Source organism: Cyprinodon variegatus, unplaced genomic scaffold, assembly GCF_000732505.1.
Source record: "Cyprinodon variegatus isolate N-32 unplaced genomic scaffold, C_variegatus-1.0 Scaffold27, whole genome shotgun sequence".
NCBI classification, from domain to species: Eukaryota; Metazoa; Chordata; class Actinopteri; order Cyprinodontiformes; family Cyprinodontidae; genus Cyprinodon; species Cyprinodon variegatus.
The window spans coordinates 582,792-608,271 of record NW_015150480.1 but is presented as its reverse complement, the minus strand read 5'-3'; the positions used below and the strand labels follow the sequence as shown (position 1 = coordinate 608,271).

The 25,480-nt window shown below is 37.9% G+C and overlaps 2 protein-coding genes and 1 non-coding gene across 7 annotated transcripts in view; all 3 read left to right on the top strand.

The window, feature by feature from the left end:
• The first annotated feature begins 2,303 nt into the window (after positions 1 to 2,303).
• Positions 2,304 to 6,753, top strand: cln8 (ceroid-lipofuscinosis, neuronal 8). Its single transcript, XM_015396497.1, has 3 exons — positions 2,304 to 2,393; positions 4,262 to 4,868; positions 6,270 to 6,753. The coding sequence occupies exons 2-3, from the start codon at positions 4,329 to 4,331 to the stop codon at positions 6,594 to 6,596; spliced, it is 867 nt and encodes a 288-aa protein (XP_015251983.1). The 5' UTR covers positions 2,304 to 2,393; positions 4,262 to 4,328; the 3' UTR covers positions 6,597 to 6,753.
• A 2,101-nt stretch (positions 6,754 to 8,854) lies between these two features.
• The window catches only part of arhgef10 (Rho guanine nucleotide exchange factor 10), a 72,730-nt gene continuing 56,104 nt past the window's right edge, over positions 8,855 to 25,480 (top strand). For 4 of the 5 annotated variants that reach the window (XM_015396787.1, XM_015396778.1, XM_015396755.1 and 1 more), the window contains exons 1-2: positions 11,176 to 11,346; positions 24,694 to 24,803. In XM_015396787.1, coding sequence (XP_015252273.1) covers positions 24,767 to 24,803 — 37 coding nt within the window. In that variant the 5' untranslated portion in view covers positions 11,176 to 11,346; positions 24,694 to 24,766. The other variant, XM_015396764.1, reaches the window with a different exon arrangement.
• trnai-aau lies at positions 24,887 to 24,960 on the top strand. The gene has a single exon. It is a non-coding gene; the product is annotated as a tRNA-Ile (tRNA).

The following is a 25,480-nucleotide window of genomic DNA, read 5'->3' as shown; positions in this document are numbered from 1 at the left end:
AGACTCTCTGTCCCCTTGAAGCTCCTTTTGAAGGGTTTTCTATGATGGATCTAGTTGGATGACGTAGATTCGGGGATCATTATGTGCCCTGGAGGAACCATTTCTTAAGAATGCAGCTGCAGTTTTTGTTTCCTCTTTAATCCTTTTCTTCTGCTCCAACTTCAGAAAAATGATGAAGAAACAAAAAAGTCAAGCTGTTAACAGCCAGTGCCATCATGTATGACCATTTCTCACATCACTTTGAATTACATTTATAAATATTAGACGAAATGAAGGAACTGCTCCTTGTTTCATATTTTACATTTCTGCTTGTATCTTGCCTTCTGTGGCCCCACATCTATGTCTTTAACTCTATACCACATGAAATTCTTTAAGGGGACTTCTTTTGTGTCACAGCTGCTAAAAGAACATTACCAATAATACACAGACATAGACCAATAAAACACTTCCTTTTAAGGAATGTGAGATAACACTATGATTACTAGATGAAAAAAGTAGTTGTTTAGCTTAATGGTTTTATTTTCTTGTGTATCAGATCTATAGTAAAGATGAATATAATGCAAAGTATTCATTATTTGTAAAGAAATATATATCTATATAGATATATATGGATATAAATACATAAATAATATATGTTTCTTTGAAAGAAAACTTTTTTTCTGCTTTTTCCTGTCCTTGTTTCTTTTTACTTTTATTTTCTTATTTTATAAGCAGATACAGTGGCATGTAATACACTGATTTTGAATGTATTTATTTGTGTTTCAGGATTATTGCACTGTCCAGCAGATTTATTTTTTGTTTGTTTTAAGACAAATGCATTTCTCCTAATGGATGATTTCTGTGCAACATATTCCAAAGTTCAGGCCTTTCCTTTGAACTATTTCAGTTAAACATACAGTATGCATCTTCCTTTTTTCTTTCTAAACAAACAACTTAAAGGTTTCCCCAGAATATTTTCCCAGTTTTGTTGTTGCTTTGGGCATCTACTGTAAATTGTTCTGCAATTAAATTTTTGAAGAAAAGTCTTGACAATTTTGTCTGAGTTTTGTCCTTCTGTCTTTAAATACTTTGCAAAAGTAAACAAAATATTCATAAACTTTTCTTCATTTTCACATGGTAACCACAGAGTTTTAATCATTTTACTGTGAATTTGTTTGATATGTAAAAAAAAAAAAACTCTAATAGCTCAAGGTTAACGAAATTAGATAGAGACCATCTGTGAAATAATTGCAATAATAGCATTACCCCTTGTTACCAGCTAGATTTAGAACTGGATTCGGCCTTTCTTGTACACATAATCTATGCTCCAGTATACGCCAATCCATTGTCACTGCAAGCTTGGTGCTGCAGGAATATAAGCCACATCCTTAACTTCAACTTTGGCAAAGTCAGCTACTGTAACTGTAAAATTATCTCAGAATCTTATTTCATTAATTTCAATATAAGTTTAGCATATAAAGCTCCAGTGATAAAACCATGTTAACAAAGACTGGAAGACATTTTAGAACATAAGTATATTATTGGTTTAAAAATGAGTGTATGGTACATTTCTATAAATATTCAAAAGTGTATATAGATTCACATATATACATAAAAAAACATGTGTGTATTTTATATGCTACTAATGATTTTGTTCAATAATTTCATGGTATTATGTATTTTATTAACAAATATTTCTGCTATAAACAGAAGCAAGATTTTTTGTTGGTGCCCATGTTAAATGAGTAAATATTATGCTATATTAATTTCCCTTTTACAGTTTAAATTAATCAAATGTGAAGTGTAAAACTATTAATATATAACAGTTAACTACTTAATAACTTCTTTTGATTTTACCACTGTTCTTTTTTAATTTTATAGAGCTTGACCTCTGGTATTTAGAATATTACTGACAAGTAGAGAAAGGTTTAAAGATTTAATGCATCCATACAATGTCTGTTTAAATCATCCGTTATGCATATAAAGATGTACTTAGAAAATTGTTTATATACTGAATATTGTGGTTCTTTTGATCATGATAAAAAAAAAAATGTGGAAATCCTTCTCTATAAACCACAGATCAGAAATGTACAAAGCAACGCTGCCCCCTGCTGGACAAATGTAGCCGGGAGACAGCAGAGACTGGTACAGGTAAAGTAAAATAGTTCCATAAAAGATTAAACTTTTATTGACGCCAATGTTTCCACTAAGTTAGTTTTCCCTTTTATTTCCTCACTTTTTTTTTTTTTTTGAAACGACAGTAGACCGAAATAGCAACGACGTAGTTTCGAGGCGTAACTTCCGGTTTACGGGTCACGTGATTAAATTGGAATCTCATGATGCGAAACTTCCTGTTTTAGCCCCGATTAGAGATCTGCTGTTATTTCGGTGATGTGCTGGCCACTGGTTTAAGGGTAAGTTAAAAAATCCAGAAAATTATCGGTAACAGCAGCTAGGTTGTCTTTACTGACATATTTGTTGCTCTTTGGTCAAACTGGGCGCATAATTAGCCTGACTCATCTTTACAGTTAGCAGGTAAAGTTATGTTTCTCATTTTATAGGTAATTTAGAAATCTTGCAACTTGTCTGGATGTTGGAATAATCCACAATTATGCATGCAGTTAAAGATAAACACAAACAATAAGTGTTAAGATTATTCCAGGCTTTTTACGAAGCTAAATTAAGCATCAGGTCAGTTAGTTGACAGAAAGGACCCCTATAGGTGTGCTGTGGTTAGATCTTTTATAGTATTTACACTTGTCATATCTGAATTTGATTATCTAATGCAATAAAAAATATATTTAACAAATAATTTTTTTAAAGACGAATTTAATGGGGCGGGGAAGGGGGGGGTTGTATTTTATTGCTACTCTAACATAAAAAATAGAATTTTCTAAACAGGCAGTTAGCAATATGAAAGCTGGGCAGAATAATCCTAAACTAATTGCATAAATAAAACACTTTCATTATCTGTGAAACCTTTATTACAGCTCGTATAACTTCAGATAAGACATGTCATGTCTTCATTGTCACATGGTGAGGGAGATCAGGTGTGATTAAACATTTGTTTTTTGTTTTTCTTTTTCCCCTTCTTTGCCTCAGGGAAATTTATATGGTTTATACCAACAAAGTTAAAAAAAAAAAATCTACTGGACTTTGTTTTCCAAGTTTGAAGACGTTTGGCTTCCCATTCGGGAAGCTTTCTCAATTTTAAATGTCTGGGTTAGAGTTACACAAATCATCTCAAGGCACTTTATAGTTCAACTAGATCATGCAGTCAAACTGATTCAGTTTTCTATCTAAGGAAAACCATTTTATTGCATCGACTCATTGACTCGAAGGATATCCCTTATACTAAGCATGCTTGTAGCGACAGTGTAGAGGAAAAACTCCCGTTTAACAGGAAGAAACCTCCAGCAGAAACAGGCCGACTGGGGTTCAAGGAGACAGAAGCAGGGATACAAAAAGCAACTGTAAAAGGTGGCTCCGTCCAGGAAACATACAGCCAGGCAGACGAGCTCTGAGTCAACTTCCATATCAGAGGATGAAGAGAGCACATCCAGCCAGCCGCAGTCAGAGAAACAGGGCTACACTGGAAAAGTTCCAGGCTTATATAGTGGCACAAACAAAAGCCTTGTTATGGCTTAGAAAACATGCAAATTGAACCAAAAATACCAGTTCACTCCTTAGTAATGGGGAGTCGTTGAGCTTGTTTTTAGCCTGCAAAAAGTGATACTGGTCTATGCCTCTGAAACGGAAGTTGTTAGGGTCATTGCTGGCCTGGCTGACGAGGTGAGATGTTTTTGTCTCCTGCATGGCCATGATGTTTGAGACGATATCGGGAAGGAATCAGCTCTGGGTCTCTGGGCAAGACCTTTTACATTCCGATTGCTTCCCGGGCGCTGCACAGTGGCAGCCCATTGCTCCCCAAAGGGGATGGGTTAAATGCAGAGAATTCATTTCTCCATTGTGAGATAGATAAAGTTCAATTTATTTTATTTTTTTTATTTTATTAACTCTATAGCTGCGTTGTAGGTTTATAGTTAGAAAAAAAACAACCTACATCATTTAGACAGGTTAAACTCAGACAAAATTGCTCCACTCTAAATAGATTCTGTAACATATGGTTTATGATTTTTCTGCAAGTAAAAACTAAAAAAGAACAGATAAAAAAAGAACAGATAAAAAAGTGTCTTTTCAGTTCAGTTTCTTTATTACATCTCTGATGCTAACATGACTGGACACTCTATCGGTTTTTAACATTTTTTCATGTATCCTACAGCATGCAGGAGCCAATTCAATCCTCCAGCTGATCCTCTCTGGCTGAAGCTCATCGTCCTTCCATCACCATGTCTGCTGAAGAGCAGACTCCTCCTCTATCCCGACCCAGCCCTGAGTGCTTTTCCTGGGATTATCGTTTCCAGCTCATCGGCCTCGGCTTTGGTTTCTACACAGCTGTATTTGTCCTCTCCCACCTCCTGTCACTGGCTTTGTGCCGTACCTACAATGCTCTCTCAGCCAAGGAGAAGGTCTTCTGGAACTTGGCAGCCACTCGTGCAGCATTCGGCATTCAGAGCACAGTGGCAGGACTTCGGGCTCTGACTGAGGAGTCCGCCCTAAACAATGACAAAGTGAGGGGTCAGGAGGATTGGTCCTGGTTTCACGTCCTCACAGCTACAGGCTTTTTTGTATTTGAAAACGTGGCACTCCACACATCTAGTGTGGTGTTCCGGTCATTCGACCTGCCCTTGGCCACCCATCATTTCTTCGCCCTGTCGGGCTTTGCAGGCGCCGTAGTGTTTGATTCTCAGGGACACTTCCTGGCCATGGTTACTCTCCTACTGGAGATGAGTACGCCTTTTACCTGCATCTCCTGGATGTTGCTGAAGGTAAGGGCCTTATGGTGTCTTCATGTCAAATTAAGCATTTCCCAGAGGATTTCTTTGACATCCTTTTTAATTTATAGTCTAAGCAGGGTTGCGTTTAAGATTCTTACTTTTCAATAGCAAATAATGTTCAGCAGCCCTTTAAATAACCAAAATTCCAAGCAGAGATGGTAGATAAGAAGCTGATTTTGAGGGAAGCGGTGCAGCAGCCAACAGGCTAATTAAACTCATTAATCCAGCATTTGGAGCAGAGACGACTTGAAGATGGAAACATGTCTACTAAAAATATCACGGTAGCAGAGTTAAAGATTTAAAATTCAATTTGTTAAAACGTTATCTATTTGATTTTGATGTAATTCTTTATGATGTTTCATTAGTGCTGGTGAAAATTCTCAGTCATCCAGGTCAGTCATTCCAAAAAAGTTTAAACAAAACAATCCACTGGAGTTTGTGTCCAAGTTTGAAGACGTTTTGCTTCCCATCCAGGAAGCCTTTTCAATTCAAAATGTCAGAATTAGGAGGATCTGTTCATCTGGTTCAATTTGCATGTTTTCTAAGCCATAACAAGTCTTTGTTTTTGGTCCACTCTATAAATCCTCAAACTCAACACTATTTCTGACATTTTCATTTGAAAAAGCTTCCCGGATTGGAAGTGAAACGTGAAAACAAAGTGGATTGTTTTTTAACTTTTTTTAGAATTTTTTATATATATATGCATTTTATGCTATTCTATATTTTTATTTTTCTATTTAAATAAAACTTTTTTTCTCAAAAAAATGTTACGGTCAAATAAACAGCAAAGTACTTGTTTTAGGCGTGTCTGCTGATAATGTTTTACTGTTTATAAACACTATAATAACTTGATATTAGCTGTATAATTAGTCAGGCTTCCTGCTTAGAGCAAACATGCTGCTTAAAGTTGGCCAGATAGTTTGGAAATGCCCGTTTAAGCCAGCTGACCAGCAGTGTGTTGAAACATTTGAGAGATGGCCGCTTCTTACATTTTAGAAAAAAACTGAGTCACTTGCATTTTCTCTCAGAGCTCTTTAAATAGAATAGAAAATCCTTTTTTTGGACTTTAAAGGGTGTTTCTTACCCTCAACATCAGTCTGACTCACTTGTGTGTGCAGCCTTTTTTGGAAGTCACACGGCTAGTTGCTGCTCTTCTGTTGTCACCTCATTTCAAAATGTCTTGCTGTATCACCAAGTCTCATTTCCCATCCGGTCTTCTTTCACATGATTCTAAAAGCATAAAGTTCACCCTCAGAAAAAGGAAGCTCTGGTTATTAAATGTGTGCCGCTGCCTAAACTCTTTCTGTTCCTTTTCATGACGTATTTCTGTTTTCATTGAGGCGATGAGGGTTTAACGGTTGTGTTTTCTTTCTCTCCCCCCTCCTGTGAAAGGCCGGCTGGGCTCGCACTCTCTTCTGGAGAGCCAACCAGTGGGTGATGATCCACATGTTCCACTGCCGCATGGTGCTTACTTATTACATGTGGTGGGTGACGGTGACCCACTGGGATGGGATTAACACCCACGTGGCGCTTTCCCAAAGGCTGATCTTCTTCTCGGGACTCGCTCTGCTCACATTCATCATCAACCCCATCTGGACGCACAAGAAGACCATGCAGCTGCTGAATCCTGTCGACTGGAACTTTGGGAACAAACCGGCGCCGGTTAATGGCACCGTGGGAGATCATTCTGCGGTTTCTACGAAACCTCATGAAAGCTAAAAAGCATTTGAAAGGTCCAACCCTGTCTACCTTTTGCTACTTTTCTTATCCACTTCTTTTAAGTTTAAGATGAACACCTATGGAAACGTGAAGAGCACATTTGGTATGTGGGATATGATGATGTGTTCTCCAGGTCTGGGATGCATCAGGGTTTCTTTTTGGTAGTTGTGTTTCTTCCAGCCTGTTTGGTTTAAAAAGTTGGTTCTTCTTTTTTTTTTTTTTAAACATAGTTGTCTCCTATATGTTGCATTGATGCTGATTGGTATTAATGTTTTTTATTTCTGCATAAAATGCATAACAGGAGTTTTGGTTAACTTGTTTAACTGCAGCAATGTAAGGTTTTAAATTCTCATTTTTAATATCTTCTATTGAACATTTAGAGAATTTAATTTTATTTCTTATACATGCCCGATGCTCTCTGTGTGAGGGAGATGTGAAAATGGACTGTTTCCCCTCTCACTAATGAATTAACTCTGCCCTTATCGCACACATGACATGGCTTTGTGTTTAAATTGAGGAAATTGGCTCATTTATTGGATTCGTTTAAACCTAAGTGGGCAAATTGGTTCGCAGTGGTCTCAGAGTAAAAGTCTTCCCATGTCAGATCGGTCACCAGCATCACTCAGAAAGCATTTCTCCTTCATTGGAGGAAGAAAGCCTCAGTATTGTTTCTTTCACAAAGGCCCTACTGTCTGAAACGGAGATGCAATTTGACTAAAACGGTGTTAAAAACAGAACAAACTGGTTTCATTTTAACCGAGATTTATTTTAAAATTCTTTCATCTGAAGAAGCTGGGGTTTATTTAATAGGTCTTAAACATTTGTTTGCTTTATATTGCTCAGAGTTGCTGAATTGTGTTTTATTTGCTGTATGAATAGTGCCTCAACTGACATGTTTGTTTTTTTTCTTTGGAGGGGGGGTGGGGGTTGCCCAGCATTTACCCAGTTTTATTTTTGCAAATTGAAATTTGGTCTAAAAATATCCTCTAAATCCCACTGCTAGAACTACTTGCTCTGGTTATTGAAATGCCAAAACCATTGCACAACACAGGAAAACATGTAATTACAGCTTTTTTTATTTTTCTAAACTGAATTTAACATTCTGTTTGACTTAGCTCTTACAATCTTGATTACTACTATTTATAACAAATGTAAAAATAAAAGCAATGAAGGTCTCTTGGAGAGTCAAAATTATTAAGTTATTTGTAATCAAGGCTCCAGTCTATGGCACCGCAAATTTAAAATCTATCAAAAGTGTATTTAAATAGTTTTATCTATCATACTAAAAATTGAGCTTTAAATGTCTGACATTGTGTTATTTCTTTAGGAATAACTTGTGGAACTAAAGGAAGCCTTGTGGGTTCAGTTCTGCTTTTTTAACTTTAGCAGCACTGTGTGTTGAACTCTGGGCAATGCAATAATGTTGGGTTTGAAATAAAAAAGGATTTATGATACATATTTGTCTTTGTTGTTATTTTTCTGTTACAGTGAAGCAACTGTGGCTCAAAGCGAAGAATCTTCACTTAGGAATCCCAAAGTCGTAGGTTTAAATCCAGGTTCATCCTGCCCCATGCTGATGTGCCTTTAGGCAAGGCTCTCAATCCCAGCTACCTTCTGATATATGCCTGTAGGGGAATGGGTGTGCAGCTGGAAGAATGCGGCTGTGTTTTTTTAAGTGTCCTGCATATTTTAGATGTTTCTCTGCTTCAACACGCAGATGATTGCACTCCAGCAAAGCCTTCCAATCTGCTAACAATTGACATCAGGTGTGTGAAAGCTGGGAATCATCCAAGACATGCAGGGCAGGTTGCCCTGAGGAACAGGGTTGAAAGCACTGTTGGAGAAGTGGCAGGATCTAGATGCATCTTTACAACTCCAACACTAGGTGGCACTATAGGAGCTATGTAACTACTGTTTATTTAGTTTTAAAACAACTCATCTTTTTTAGGATTTTAAACTATAAACATTAATGTGGCCTGTGGCTCTGCTGTGGTGTCACATAAGGCCAGGTTGCTTTAAAAGGTTTATTATCTTGACTTGCTTCATTCTGTCAATGATGTTCAGGCTGCATGAATTTACAGACCAATCAAGCTCAGTGATCCAAAGGTCATTATAGTAGATATTGCTTCTTTTGGCAGTGTGGGCGGGTCCCAATTCCTGCTAGAAATGTAAGCAATCATTTCCGAAAACCTGTCTGCAGAAACAAGGATCAGGTGCTCATGGTTTGGAGCTGCTGTGACTTTGGAAATGACTAAATACTATAGATCAAGATACCCATCTTTGCATATGGACCTGGTGCCTCTACGCTGGTTTTACAGACTTTGGAACCTTAGTTTCTAAATTAAACAGAATTTTCTTTCATCTCTAAAAAAAGGACTTTGGTCCATTAAGTAAAACAATCTAATTCATTTTCTTTATAGCTGAGATAAAGTTCCTCTGACCTCATCAGTGGTTCTGGAAAGGCTTTATTCCAACAGCTGTAGCTCCTGTTCCTGAAAGAGGTGGGTAGTAACTAGTTACATTTTACTCAGTTATATTTATTGGAGTAACTTTTTGAAAAAAAAAAAAAAAAAAAAGAAAATGTCATTTTAAAAGTGTTTTGACTGCATTGGGCTTTTTACTGGAGTGACCTCACTTATGAAAACAAGTTGGTTTCATACTCAAGTCTTATTGGTTGAATGTTATTTTCCATCTGCTTTGTCAATTAGAGGTTGAGGTAACATAAAAGTATAAAGTATACAGTGTACTATAATTTAACCCTTCTGTAATTGTTGATTTCTAAATTTTTAAATGAAAACATATTTTCAAAAGGCCTATTGGTTATTTTACCTATTTTTTTACAGCGTAATGTACTGTATGTTATGTTATTTATCTTATTCATTGAAACACCAACACTTTCATATCACTAATATTTTGTTCAATGTTTACATCATTTTGTAAAATACTAAATCATGTTATGATAATACATACTAAATAGATCAGTTAGTACTTAATCAGCCTTCTTACAAAGTACTTGTTTACTCACTTGAATCATTTCTTTAAGGGCTTCTTTTACTTGAGTAAAAGGCCCTTGAACCTCCCGCTCCAGTCCACTCAGCTTTGTTTTCAATCATCTCAAGGCTAGAAGAATCAGAGTTAGTTGTGCTGCATTTTGCTGCCACAGTTTTTCATTCAACTCACCTTTCTATCTGCACATATTTTATGATATACTATATAGTATACTTTATGAATGTTACCTCAACTCAACTTTATTTTACCTCAACCTCTAATTCAGTCTGAGTATTTCCAATGTCCTGTTAGAGTGTATTAGACTTAGACAGACTTTGTAATTTTGTACATACAGAGTGCATACAAAAAGAAATTTCGTTCAGTACAGCTCTCAAAACATATTCATTTTTTATAGTGCAGCAGTGATAAATGTAATCATACGAGTGTATATTAGTTACAGTTTCCAACATTTAGGTTTTTTTTTTATAACCCCATTTTATACAACATTTAGCAGTCTGTAATAGTGATGGGAAAGACGCTGATATGGTATATGGCACAACAGTTAAAAAACTTTTTAATAAAAACTTTATGTGCCTAAAGTCATAATAATCTAATTTTGTAAGATGGTGCATATAAATTGAATGTTTTATCTAATGTTAGATTATTCTGAAATTAAATTCCAATGTTGCTGATTTCAAAATGTAAAGAGTTTAAGTAGAAAACGACCATGAAGTGCCAACTTTTAATTCCTTATTTAAAGCATTTTTAAACCTACAGAAGGGGATTAGGGCCGCTGAAAAAAAAAAGTTAACTGATTTTTAAATTTCATTTCAGTTTAATAACGAAAAAAACTCAGAGTTCTGAGAAAAAAGTCAGAATTGTGAGATTAAAGTCTGAATTCTGATATTAACGTCAGAATTTTGATAAAAGGTCAGAATTCTGAGATTAGAGTCAGAATTCTGAGAAAAAAAATCAGAATTCTGAGATTAAAGTCAGAATTCTAAGAAAAAAAAGTCAGAATTTTGAGATTAACGTCAGAATTCTGAGAAAAAAGTCAGAATTCTGAGATTAACGTCAGAATTCTGAGAAAAAAGTCCGAATTCTTAGATTAAGTCAGAATTTTGAGAGAAAAAAGTCAGAATTCTGAGAAAAAAAGTCAGAATTCAGAGGCAAAAGTCAGAATTTTGAAAAAAAAGTCAGAATTCTGAAATTAAACTCAGAATTGTGAGAAAAAACTCAGAATTCTGAATTTAACTTCAGAATTCTGAGATTAAAGTCAGAATTTTGAGAAAAATGTCAGAATTCTGACTTTTTAAAAATTTTAAACAGAAAAAAATATTTATAAATCAGTTCCCTTTTTTCCCTTTTGTTTTTTTCAGTGGCCCTAATCCTCTTCCGTATAAACCTCCTTTAATAAATTACAAAAACAAGTAAAATGCTTTTGGCTTTACATCTTCTGTCCACTGGAGATCTGATGTCAAGTGGGAGCTGCGGGAAAGGGCCTTGGAATGTTGATTGACGTGTCAGCGATCGAATCACGGCTCGCCTCACATCACCCCTCCACCAATCAGCTGCCAGCTGGAGGTAAGGGCATTTCATGGACAGAATCTGCTGCTAACATCGGGAAGAGCCGAAAAGAGGGACGAAAACCGGATGATTTGACACCGAAGCGAGTTGCCAGCCTATAATTTATTCCGTTGAAAACGTTTCTGTATTACCGTGGAGTTAAACGGGAATTGGACAATGGGAAAGCAATAAAGTGGTGAGTTGGAGACATTTTTCTAACTTTCAAATAAAGTTTAAGAAGCCTCTCGTCTCGTACTTGTTGTTTTAGTATTTAACCACAGGTAATAACGGGATTAAAATGTTTATTTAGCTTGAAATAAGTCTCTTAATTCATCTATGGGTGTGCAATATTGGGACATGAATGTAACGTGGCGTTTCAGTTAACATTGTGATGTTGCCAAACTGTCAGCCTACAGCATAATTCAGACCCTCTCCATACATTCTTTAATCAGTCGGTCCTAAACAGCTCCAAAAAATTTGTATTTTATTATTATTATATTATTTATTCTATTATTATGATTTAATATGGAATAACTGGCAAGTTAACTAGAGCTTTGATATGTTACAAATCCGCGAAACTGTTTATCTTAAAAACTTCAGTTGTACTTTAAAGTATGAGCTTAGCCATAAATGTTTCACCTCTTAATCAAATTTATTTATATATTTTAAAAGTTTCTTGTATTAAGTAGGCAGTCTTCCTGAGATGCAGCTCAGCTACAAATTCAAGTAGTCATGCATAGCATTCCTGAGTCAGAGAGCTGCACAGATTTTACCAACTAGAAGTTCACTCTAAAAGCTCACTGTAATGCAGCCCTTTTCTCTTAGCTTAAAACATTTCAGATTTTCTAATCCACCAGGAGATGCTTCAGATACAATTGGTATTATTGCTATTATCTCTTGTCATGCAATGACAAGAGATAATAGCTCATTCTCTCAGCAGGGGTGGAGCTAGATGGGGAGCCAGGGGTGGCCATGGCCACCCTTAGCCAATCATTGGCCACCCCTTTAGCGACCCCTACCATTTTTTTCAGTTCTAATGTTTAAGAAACTAGGTCCTCTGCTAGGTGTAGCAGTGAACAAAAAGACATCCCGCCCCCTCCGCAGACACTCTGCTGCACCTTTCCCAAATTGTAGGTGACCGCAGACAGTGCTGCAGACAGGAGGCCGGCTTGTTTTGTTTGTATGACTGCAATTGTGGAAAACAACTCATGAAGATGGATCTGCTAGAAGAGCGAGATGCGCGAGAATACTGGGACCCTTTTTCCACCTGGATCCCCGCTCTTTTTCGCCCTCATGTCCCTCCGTTGTCGGACAAACTCGCCACGACGCCCTAGACCCACAGATTGTCCCTCTTGCGTTGTGGCGTTGAATATAACATAGCGCAGAACACGCTTCAAAATTGAGCAAATATGAAAAAATGTCTTCGTCAAGCTCACTGCGACGCACTGCTGCGGGGAGTATAAACAGCCCATTGGAACGCAAGCAGCAAGAGCAGCAAAGGCTACGTTCACACTGCAGGCCTTGATGCTCGATTCCGATTTTTTTTGTGAAATTTGATTTTTATTTGGGTTGCCGTTAACATTTCCAAATATATGCGACTTGTATGTGATCTCCTGTGTGAACTGCAGTCAACAATGTAAGTTTCCCGCATGCGCAGTAGAGGACGCAATGACATCACCGCCAGAGTGCTCTGTTTTTACGGAAGTAAACATGGATGGTAGTGTGCTGGTGCGCATCTAGCGATTCTTCCCAACCATAAAAACACAATCTTTTCAAGATGGTTAAACACAAATACTGCTCTCTGCATCATTGTCCGCCATGGTTGTTGTTTTTCTTGCCGCTTCTTCATTGCAAGACCCAGAATAGTGACCTTTGTCGGGTATTAATGGCGTTCAGGTCGGATGAATGCGACCTGGCCGTTCAGACACAGGTCGCATTTGAAAAGATCAGATTCGTATTGGGTTTAGGACTACATAGCCAAGTGGCCTGGGTCACATTGGAAAAAAATCGGATCTGTATTGTTCAGACTGCCATGAGAAGATCAGATACAGGTTGCATATGGGCCAAAAAATCGGATTTGGGTCACTTCAGGCTGCAGTGTGAACGTAGCCTAAAACTCACGTGCTGCTTCATTTTTGAAGCTTGTACAAATTTAGCTAGCTGCGCGGTGGAAAAAGTGAGTCCGATGCGTGTTGGGCGGAGCTACCCTATCCTTTCTTTACCTATAACAATGGCAGCTATATATGTTGTGATCAGTGAGAATAAAGTAGTTTTGATATGTTATTCAATGTGAAACTCCACATTAAAACCTCATCTGTGCAGTCAGTTCATCCAGATTACCATCCTGCCTCCAAATATAAAAAAAAAGTTAGCAAAAAGTTCAATTTTTCCAACTCCAGCAGCTGCTGCATTTGCAGCGAATTCCACGCGTCAGATGCTCAGAATCTCATGATGCGCTGCTCCTGCTGCTCAAAACGTGCTGCAGGACGTTTTGATGCGCGCCAACCATTGACTTTGCATGTAAACTAGCTGCTCCTGCTGCCTCTGCTGCTTTAGGTGTCAACGTAGCATAATACAGATGGTGGCAGCAGTAATACCCTCAGGTGGAATATTCAAAACATTAGAATTTTTTGTGGTTAATTATGCACATCAGTATACTAACATTAAAGATCAGTACATAATTCATGCTCTCTTCAGAACTAGATTTTGTGTTTTATGAGGTAAAGATTAAATGATGTGTCATCTAGGAGTCTTCAGTGAAATCATAGATTAATAAATATTTTAATAAAAATGTATTAAATAATCTATTTATGTAGATATTAGTACTTGTAAATATCAATTTTATGCAGCATGTTTATTGATAAAAGTAGGTAAGTAATGACAATGGAAAAGATGTTCGCCCCAGAACTCAAAACTGAAAACATTTTATCCGCTCTACCTTTTATTAGAAAGCACCAATGTTTAAATATATGCATCCATTTTGTAGGCAAAGGCTGTAGGAAAGTATAGTTTGTCTTTATTTAGAAAATATGGATGTTTTGCTCATTAATTTTTCTGTTGGAACGGTGTAGATTAACCCTGAGGTTCTGGCGCAGGCCTGTCCACTTTCGGCCACCCCTCAGTGTACATTGGTTATTGCCTGGCCACCCTTATAAAGATTTTCTGGCTATGCCTCTGTCTGTCAGGACAATGCTGACTTGGTGAGGGTCACACAGCCGTGCAAGCTCACAAAAGTCCAAGAGGGTGATTTGTTTTGCAAATAAGCAGGGTGGCCTGGCTGCAAGTACTGATGCTGTCTTCAATGAGACCAACAAAAAAAGGGGGACTTTGAAGCAGAGAGAAATTAGCTCAATGTAAAGCTTTTCTATGTACAGTTCTGTAAATGGATTAAATACCTGATGGGGATATTTTTTGCATGGATTACTGCATCAATGTGACTTGGCATGAAGGTGATCGGTCTGTCGTGCGAAGAGAATCAGGCTGTTATAATATTGACAAGGCATTCCCAAAGTCAGTCCTCGAGGGCCGCTGTGCTGTAGGTTTCAGAGGTTTCTCTGCTTCTCCTCAAGTGATTTAAACACTGTTAAAAATGTAACAAATTAAATGTACTTAATATTACTGATTTCCATTTCAGACAAAAAGAAAAAACACTTCCATGTAAAGTGCATTGCAAACACTTATTTTAAAATGTAAAACAAAACATAACAGCTGCTAAAACTTTCTTTAGATCGCTGCAACATTATTGCTGTATGTTTTTAATTAAAAAAAAGAAGAAAAGACTGGATCAGAAAGGTTAGTGACATTCATCCGACATTGGATTCAGCTCATAAATATAAATATTTGAATTTAGATTTAATAAAAACTAGGGCTGAAACAATTAATCGGATAAATCGATTATTGAAATAATCAACTAATTTAGTAAAAGTGCCTTTAGCTGAGAGAGAAACCCACCTTGAGCAGCAATTAGACCAAAATAAAAAAAAAAGTAAACATTTTGCATTTAAGATAAAGACAACCCACTTTTATCTTCTGATATGCTCTATCCAGAACTCCTCAAGTGGAAAAAGATTTATTTTCACCTGGTTTCATTTCATAAGAAATCTTCTTCAAGGAACCTTTTGCTATTATTCAAAAAGAAATAATCAACGGATGAATCGATTTGCAAAACAATTGTTATTTACAGCCCTAATAAAATCCCAGCGGAGCAGCAACAGCAGATGGCATAGCTCCTCATCACTGATTGTCAATAATTGACACAGGACTTCAAACATTTTTTAATTTTTAAGAAAGTTTGTAGCTTCTAGTCTCAGGTAAAAGGCGTTCTGTGTCTTCAGGTTCAGTGGTGGTTTATTACGGAAGGAGAAAGCGTTTCCCATTTTCCCAGACACGTCTATATGTGGTGGCTTCACTGACCTTAACTGCATTCAACTCCATGGAAGCCTGACCCTAACAGCTTATTCAGACTTGCATTAATTTCTGTAATTCTGCAGTTTTAACAGCATATTTTCCTTCAATCAAACCTTCCATCAATGGAGGAACAGCCAGCTTCTTTAGCAAAGACCTTTTTTTGTTAATCCCCGTTGTTGGGGGGTGTCAGGGAGCGTTTTCTTGACATTAATTATACTGTAACATAATATTTTTTTTCTTTAATATCTTTTTTTATTAATCATACATAATGCTGTTTTTTTCTGAGTTTCTAATAGTTGTGAGCCATCATCTCCAAATGAGATGAAATAAAAGCTGCGGTCTGGTTGCCTTAAAGTGTGGTTACTGTAATCTGTAGAGGCAGACATTGGATTGGAGGAATACCCGGCTGGAGACATTTCAAAACTCTTCAGTGTGATGAAGAAATCGGCTCCGCTTGGCAATAACAACTCTAAAATGCTGCTTGCTAACGGTGGCTAGAGTTGGAGGATGCCAGAGGATTCATCAGTTCCTAGACGATGCTTGTCGATCAGTTTTAGAAAGTCTGACTTGCAGTAGATGTCCTCCATCACCCAGTCAGCGATCCACTCAGATAAGACAGGGATTAGCGAAAATATTTAGGCAACAGCTGGGGTAGAAATCCTTCTGCTCCTCTGCAGGTGCATGTGTGAAATCACATCCTCTCTGCTTGTTTAACAGCTGGGAACATGTTTATATTTAGAATGAGAACAACCGAAGAACCTGACAATTAAACCCTAATGAGAAGGCGCTGTAAATCACAGCCTGCCATATCCTGTTAGTCTAAATCCTTATGTTTGTTTAACAATTCTCTGAAATTGTTCAAATTAAATTGAATTAAATTCAAAAATGCTTTAATAATCCCAAACAAAGATGAAATATTATATAAACCATCTAGTCTGGAGCTAAAAGGCTTTCCCCACCTGTGCACTTTTAGTTTTAAGTTTTCTTTTTAATCCTATAAGGTAATTTTAGAGAGTGCCCTCGCTCCTATTAAGATCTGTTTACCTCTTATCCCTCCACACAAGCTCTCAGTATCTGCTGCTTCTCTGCCGCACCACAAAAAACTCACTAGTGTTCTTCTGGTGACATGTTGGGCTCCAAATGCTATATTGTGGCTGGCTGGATGGGTGGAGACCAGTTTAAAATGACAGCCAAGACTGTGCAGTATGGTTTTACTGCACAGTCTTAATCTTCAACTCCTGAATGGACTTTTTTTATTAAAGCAAGCTGTAGCTAAAGCAACAATGACTTTTGCTGCAGTCTTTCAGACTGAATGAGCAGCAGCTTAGCAGTGGAATTAACATTTCCCTTTCATAAAGTGCAGCAGTGATCAAATGAAAGTTTAGCGCAATGCAAAGACAAATATATATCATGCAAAAATGCTTTGTTAATAAAATTTTCACAATGTTTTGAAGTGATGAGCCACTTTAGCAGAATATTATGAACCACTCTGAGTTTAGAAACCGAGTGGCCGTGTTTGGTGAGCTGCTGAATGCAGATGTAATCTCACAAGTTGGATCGATCTCACATCCAAAATCAGATAAGCGTCCCTCCAGGCCTCATTGTTAAAAGCTCAGCCTCCATAATCCACAGCTAGTCGGTTAGTTCAGACTTCCACCATCTATTCTTTTACTACTTCCTGGCAGTCAACCATGTTCTTTAACATGTCAGCTATCTAATGCCTGCTTGTGAAGCTTCCCCCACCCAATTTGAGGTCAGAATGGGTGGAGCAGCAAGCTGCATGACCACTAAAAGAAGGATCTGTGGCACCAAAGTAAACTTTCTTATTCTACTTGGAAAAAAGAAAAGAAAATATTTATATATATTTATTTATTTACCCTGCATTCTTCTTTTATTAGCCATGACACGATTACTATAATTTTGCTACCTTAAGACAGACCCTGAGGGCAACCGCCAGCACCCTCTGTTCCGGGGTTTAGTCGATGACTCTTGGCTAATGTGAGGAATTCCACTTTTCAGCAAGTGGACTCTTGAGAACTCAGAAGGAAAAACAAAATCCCTTAGTGAGTCAGAGCTGGATATAAGAGTACTTCACACCAACATGAGCAGACCAGTCTCTGCTCAGCAGTTTATCAAGTCTCTATTAAAACAAAGAAACTCCCAAGAGCTCCTGATCATAGAAGCCAGTTTCCCTCAAATCTTTAAAAAATTTATTATTTTCCTGATTCAATTGATTCAATGATTCAATTTATCATAAGTATAATTAGGGCTGGAACCGTTAATCGTGATTAATCGATTATTGAAATAATTGTTATCTCTAAAACACGCCTTAAGCCGACAGACCCACTTAGAACATCAGCAAAATTCTAAATAACATATGTAAACATTTTGCATTCAAGATAATAATCTTTTTCATCTGTCAATATGTTCTATTCAGGACTCCTTAAGTGGAAATGTTTTAGTTTCACCTGTTTAATTTAGCAAAAAGTCTAATTTAAGGAACCTTTGACTATCTGATTATTAATAGATTAATGGAAAAAATTATCAGCAGGTTAAACAATTTGCAAAATAATCATTAGTTGCAGCATTTTCACGTTTGCCATTGCAGCTTTTTTAAAGTTTAGTTTATCTCATTTAATGACAAGGAATAAACAGGACTGCATGTAACTCATAAGATCTATCTATAAGATTATAATAATATATATTCATAATGAATATATTTTGTATAGAAACTGCCTCCCTCTTCAAGTTGGCAATCCAACGACGAACCCGTCTGTGGAGTATCATGAATCAGAAAGGTGAAATAACTATTTTTTTTTTTTTCACTTTTACCCGGTGTTTTGGAACATCCAACTCCCATGCACGTGGGCATTGTCAGTTTAACTAAAGCTCTGGTGAATTTCAATGATGAAGTCCTCTGGAAATCTTCAATAATTGTTGTTGATTGCAGATGTGTCTAGTAGCTCCCATTGATGTTGCTTATAAAGCGGGGAGAATGGCGCTAGGCTTACCGCACCGTGATGTCACTACCGGAAGACGTCAAGAGGGAGGTGTTACTATGTTTGGACAAAAATGGCCACTCTTGGACTTGGTGATCTCGATTAAAATTATATATATATATTTTTTTTACTGATTAACGCTAAATTCATTAAATCACCGCAAACGTATTAGTTTTAGGTATAGATAATGATCCATTGATTATTCCTTGCTGACCGGACTTTTCGTTTAAAGAACCAAGTTGTGGCTCCAGAGGTGAGTTAAAAACTTATTCCTGGTTTACTGCTTATTCCACTTCAGTTCATAATTAAGGTCCTTTAAAAATATTCCTCTATCTTTTTCTTTTGGATGTTTTTAATGGACCATTGATCCAATCAGATGAAAGAACTCTTCTGTCCGGCTGTAGGTACTACATCATCACTTCCTTCATATTGCCCATGCCTGTCATGCCATGCACACTTTCTTTGTAATACCACTTAAGGAGCAAATGCTGCCAGTAGTAATGACACAGCAGAATCCATATTCCAAGTGAATCCTCTACATTAGCGGTTTTGTTTACATACATATACTGGTTGTTTGTTCTTTAATATAGTGGAGGTTTCAGGACTCAGGCAGCAAATTGTGATCATTTCACTTGTAGGCTAGATGAGTGTTTTCCTGTCTGCATAACCGAGCTTAGCTGCAGAACGTGTAATGACACGCGCAGCTGAGCCCGTCATAAACCATGAGGAGGACTTTACCTTTCTGCTCTTACTCACACGTTTGATTGTTACAGTTCCTTCTAATTAAGCACTTTGCTGACGAGGAGAGTGATGAAGAAACAACTACAGCTGCTTTTCTCAGCCTTATGGCTTGTTACCAGCTCTTGTTTAACTATTAGACGTATTTCTGTTTACTGTACTGTTGCTGACATGCTACGGATGTAAGGAATGCTTTCCTGTAGCTGATCACTCCCACAGGATGACAGGGCTGGTAGTTTGGTACTCGGGTCACAACATGACACATGCTGTGCAGGATATAATTTACGGATGGGGCTTTTGGTTTTCTTTCAGTGGTAAATAAATGAAGAAACTCTGAGTACTTATTGGAAATATGACAAAAAGGTGGAAAGAAAGTTCAGCACATCCCGCAAAAAATAATTTTAAATAAAAATCATGTGTCTCTCTGTGTATATATTCCATCCCTTCCTTCGCTTGCTGTCCTGTATGACAGTGCATCAGAGGGGAAAGATGATTCACCATCTAAAGCTCCCAGCTGTTAGCTTTGACTCCAAACCTCTGTTATCTAAGCTACCTGATTCACGCACACCTATTACCTCTCATCCCTTGTCCTGTGAAAGATGGATTCCCCTCAGATTGTAGAGTGTTAGTTCTCCTGTCTCTTCCTGTGGCCTCCTCCCTGTACTGCTTTTGCCAAAATCACCTCAGGCGATGCATATGCGACCTGTCTCTGCTGGCGCTCGCATAATCTGTTAGTTGTTTTCAGCAGACACTGGCCCTGTATGTTCATATCCTCTGCTCTGGCATTGAGCCACACGAGCAGGGAAGAGGACAAAGAGGCAGAAGATCTAGCATTATTTGTAGACAAAACAATCTTTGAGCCTCAGAGCGAGTTGTTGTTCTGGTTCCTTAGTTTCTTAAGTAGATTTATCTCAATTTGTCTCTGAACCTGTGTTGTCTAGTTTTATAGGGATATTGTAGGGGTACAGTACTGGCTATACAAACTACAACAATGGCTGCTTTATGTTATAACATGATGTCATGATCTTGTCATCTCCTAGTGGGTATATTAGGAATGTGGACGAGGAATAGCACAGCCTTCTTTCTCTGTCTGTTGAAGAGACATTAACAGAAACTGTCGTTGTTAATCCTTGATGTAAATCAGCAGGCAGAGCTTCTCATGCACAGGAATTTAATAGACCTCGAGCAGGACGGAAGGTCTTTCCTGCCTCAGCATGCTCTCCACATTTACTCTGTCTAAATCTGTCATTCTGATTAACTTAAAGTTTGGCGCTTACTCTTTTTCTTTTACTAGTTTTAGAACTTTTTTTTGTAAATCATTGTCCTCTGGAGAAAGGAGTAGCTTTATTTTTACAACCTATGTAACTACATTCAATTCTGTTCAAGAGTAACATACACAATCTTTTGAGTTTATTTCAAACTTAAAGCGTAGTTCTAGGTCTTTTCACAATAAAAGTTTTGTGTAGCTGGAATATATACCGGTATATTCAATAAATTGAATCTAATACCTTTTAAAGGTTGACCGCAGCCAATGCTCCTTAGAAGTTATCTAATAATAATAATAATAATTGAACATCATTGATCTCACACTGGAGAATTGCCCCCCTTGTGGAGCAGTGGGCTGCTACTGTGCGGCGCCTGGTGATGAATTGGGGGTTAAGGGTCTTGCTCAGAGACCAGAGTCCAGGCTGTGGGAACTAACCGAGTTCTTCCAACTTTCTCAGACCACAAGCGCACTGCTCTAACCACTAGACCCTCCCTGCCAACAAAATCTAATAGGAAAGTGGAGTTTATCTCAGTTTGAATGCAGCTCTTATTCGTCCATAAGCCGGGCTTACACTGTGCAATTTTTTATTTTTTTTGCCTTTTTCAGTCGTGCGAGAATTTTTCGAGCGGCCCAACTTTTAGCCTGATCGTATGTCGTGCGTCATGTAGTGTACAGGAGTTAACGAGGAGCGATCAACCTCTCATGATCACCTCCTGATCAGGAATCGTAAGGTCGGGAAAAAATCAAACATGTTTGATTTTCAGTCGCTTGTCATGGGCAAATTGCTTGATGCGCAAACAAGGATTCTTCTTCTTCTTCTCCGATGAAAACACAGAATCATGGCGAGGGTGCAAGTGAAAAGGAGTTCTTTCTGTATAATTGACAGACTGTAGTAGCCACGTTTGCTCAGCCATGTTTTTGTCCAAATACGTTGTTGCCTTTTCTTTTTTAGGGCTTTGGGCACAAACTTGCAAAAATTCTAAGGCAGCGCGTTTCACTCTAGCGAGCTTCATATTCCTCTTCTACTCGTTTGGCTTCCAGATAGATGAGTCCGAGTAGTGCCATCTCACATGTGGTTTTTAGACGTAGAGTGTGAGCAGGTAGATCGCATCAGAGTGTCGTGCTGAACATGCATCATGACCTGTGAACTCACACTGAAAACGCAGGGTTTTACTGTACAGTGTGAGCTGTAGCTGTGTGTAACGATTGAAAAAATCTCACAGTGTATGCCCGGTGTAGGTACCAGATCTGCTCGGGGCCCTGCCCCTTTTTACGACGTCAACATATGGCAACTCCACTTGGACAAACTGTATTGTACCCGTTTCTTAAAGATCAAATCTCTTTTGGAGTCTCAACATATTATTACCTATTTTTCCCATGATTTTACATTTGTTTGGTGATCTAAAGGTTCGAAAATAGAATCATTCTAAGTCTTGAAAGAAAGTACTGACTTCTAAGATTGAGCTCTGCCATTTAACAAGATGCAAAAAAACATTTTTTAGCTTATTTTTATTCTTTTTATTAAGATCTGAGTACAGGAAGGACAAATGAAACATCTCAAAAATGACTTTCGCTGAGATTTTGGACAAATAAAACAGTTATTTTACCTGTAGAAAACAAATGGTTATTGTTTACACGACGTTAAAAGTAGTGTTGCTTAATATTGCTAACTGACCAAGCTAAAAGAGGCTAACCTGTTAGCTACAGAGCACAGCTAACCACAGCGCTCTTTATATGATGGTCTAACAGTTACTTTGTTCACAATAAACAGATTTTTTTTTTCAGTTTTGTTATCGATCAGGTAAAACTTCATCAGTCATTAGACACGCTAACACTACAGATTCTCGCGACTCTGCACACTGACGCTGCGTGATGTTATGATCGTTGTCTGGGCAACCATGTTTTACATCATGTGGCAAGATTCAACCAATTATGTAGCGTAACGCCACTGGCATGCACTTGACCCGAGCAGATCTGGTAGCTACGCCAGCTTTAGAGGTATGTTTCAGATTATAGGTTAAAAATCAACAATAATGACAAAATCAGCTTCACTCAGACCAGTAAAGACAGTATTTAGAATAATGGCTTCACCTGCTAAACCATTGTATCCTCCTAAACCATTAGACTATGGCATTAATCAGAAACAAGGCTCATGATTGGTTTAGTGATGGCTTAGTAAAATAACTCAGCAAAATGAGTGAAAATGCAGGAGGAGAACTTTTTGGGATGCATGCAAATGCTTTTTGTGGATCATGCTGTGCAGAAGCTTTCCTTTAATAGAAACAGAAAAGAAATCAGAGTTGATTTTGGCATCGAAACAAGGACATTGTTGGCTGCAAAATACTTGAAACTTTGGTGGAGTTTCTGCTTCCAGCAGGACAGCAACTCATACAAACAGGGAAACAATAAAGTTTACATCTAAAACGTGTTCATCCGTTAAGCTTTCCCCTTCAAATAACAGATGAAACTTCAGTTTCTGCAAAGTTTTTATTCAGAGGGGCTGGATAGAAATTCATGCTACAGTTCTTCAATTTTATTTGTAGAGAAGCTTTGAAAACATCTAACCCCAGAAATAATAGTTTTAACTAAAAGTATGCATATATTCACACAGAAGGTTACAAAGGGGTCAAATATCACAATAATATATCCCACAAAAAACATCTATTTCCAAATAAACAACATATGCAAATACAGCAGTATCTGTATTATTGAGGCTGTGCACCATCACCTCCAACAACTTAGCAGTGAAATTAAAATGCTTCAACAAATTCAGACCCCGTTTCGGTGAACGCCATCGTTCAATGTAGTATTCTGAGCTCTACTCTTGTTTTATCCCTCTCGACATCCAACATCCTTCTGCACTTTTTCCCCCTTGATCTTGGACTTTTCCTCTTTTCTTTCTCTTCCCTCTGGTGGGCATTGCTGACTGACTCTGCTTTGATTACAGATTGCAATGACAAAGTGTAAAATGTGGAAGTCAGATATATTAACCAAACAAGTGTTCACAATTTGATTGGAGGACTTTTGTATACAGCCAGATGCAGCTGGCTCTACGTTTTCAGCTGGCTACAGATGCCCCCACCCCACCCCCAACCCCTTTCCTGCTTCAACAAATCCATAAAGCCTGATTTATACTCAGAAACCAGGTCGTCTGTGTCTGTCATAGGTGACCGCAGACAGGAGGCCTCTGATTGGTCAAATCTACATCCGCTCTACCCTATGCGTATTGCCTGTTTGGTATCTTATCGGCTTGTTTTGTTTGTGTGACCGCCATTGTGGAAAACGACTCATGAAGTTGGACCAACTAGAAGAGCGAGGTGTGCAAGAACGCTGGGACCCTTTTTCCACCTGAATCCCACACTTTTTTGCCCTCATGTCCCTCCGTTCTCGCACAAACTTGCCCCTACTTCCTCATCGCCTTGCCCGTATCTAGACTCACAGCTAGTTCGTGAATATCCCTCCAGCGTTTTAGCTTGGAATAACATAGCGCAGACCACACTTCAATATTGGGCATCAATCAAAAAAGTCTGCGTCATACCTGCGACAAACTCACTGCGACACACTGCTGCGGGAGTATAACCAGCCCTTTAGTCTCTGGCGCTCAGACCTTCGCAGGAAACATTAGCGCTGATTTTTGTTTTGATATGCATGAACAGGAGTAAAGAACAGGGATGTTTCCCCCCCAGGCCTGAAACGGGGGGTGGAGAAGGATGAAGTTGGTCAGTCCATGACTGCTGGTTGGCGAGTAAGGTTGCTTAAGCTGTATGGAGAGATCCAGTGGGCTGTGTGGGATTATTCTAGCGCTTCAGTCGGGGACCTGGGAAATGGAAGTCCAGCTTGGATGACACAGGTTGTAACCAGCCCTTAAGTGTGCTCAGTCTTTAACTTATTCTGATCAAGAGAGGCTTCACTCAAAATGTCTTGAAACTTTTATTTTGACAATTAAGGTTGGTTTAAAAAAAGAATCCTATATTTGTTTCTTTTTTTAATACATATTCATTAAAGGCAATCTATATTTAATATTTAAACTTTCTGTGATGTGTAGAAAAACTGTCAACATCATTTTTCCTTAATCAAATTCATTTGCTCACTGAAGCATGTTTTTTTCTTCTTCTTCTTTTTCTTCTTTTAGGAATGTCTGCTGACATAGTTAACGACCTGCTTACTGGTGTTTGTGGAGTTTTTCCAGGAGAAGAGAATCAGCCATGGATGCGGACGAGTTTCCTCCCCCGCCTCCTGAAAGTAAAGTCAACAGAACTTCTGTACACATACAACATGTGCTCTGAGCAGTATCTGGAACACGATGGGGGAACATTTGTAGCAGGGGCCGGTTAGCTCAGTTGGTTAGAGCGTGGTGCTAATAACGCCAAGGTCGCGGGTTCGATCCCCGTACGGGCCAGATATTTAAAATACCGTCTTTTACAGACTGTAGCAGATCAGATTACATTTACATTCTACCCACAGATATACTTAGTATGAGTAACCACCCTACTTACTTAGTATATTTCAAAAACTAGATGTGACCTAGCTTGATTCCTTTGGTGTTTGTTGATAATTTGAGATGAATCATGCGTACTGTATGTGTATTACTGTTTATTTGAATCGTTGGATTTTAATTGAGTTATGCTGTTTGTTGTATGTTTATTAGAGGTAAAAACACATGCCGCTATAAAAAGCAGCTAAAAGTAAGCTCGAAGTAACTGCTATTTAATGTTTCAAACTAAGATTATCGTATTTTGTAGAAATAACATAAATTTGGCTTTTTTTATTTATTAATTCAGGGTTCCCGCGGGTCCTTAAAAAGTCTTAAAAGGCATTGAATTCTTCAAAATAAAACTAAGGCCTTAATTGGTATTAAAATGTCTTAAATTAGTCTTTCGTAGGTCTTAAAACATCATAAATAGGATTATTTTTATTAC

Bases quoted from the DNA above. Each gene is read 5' to 3' on its own strand.
- cln8 (XM_015396497.1), top strand. From the start codon at position 4,329: ATGTCTGCTGAAGAGCAGACTCCTCCTCTATCCCGACCCAGCCCTGAG. The intron at 4,869-6,269 runs GTAAGGGCCTTA...CTCCTGTGAAAG, and splicing joins TCTCCTGGATGTTGCTGAAG to GCCGGCTGGGCTCGCACTCT.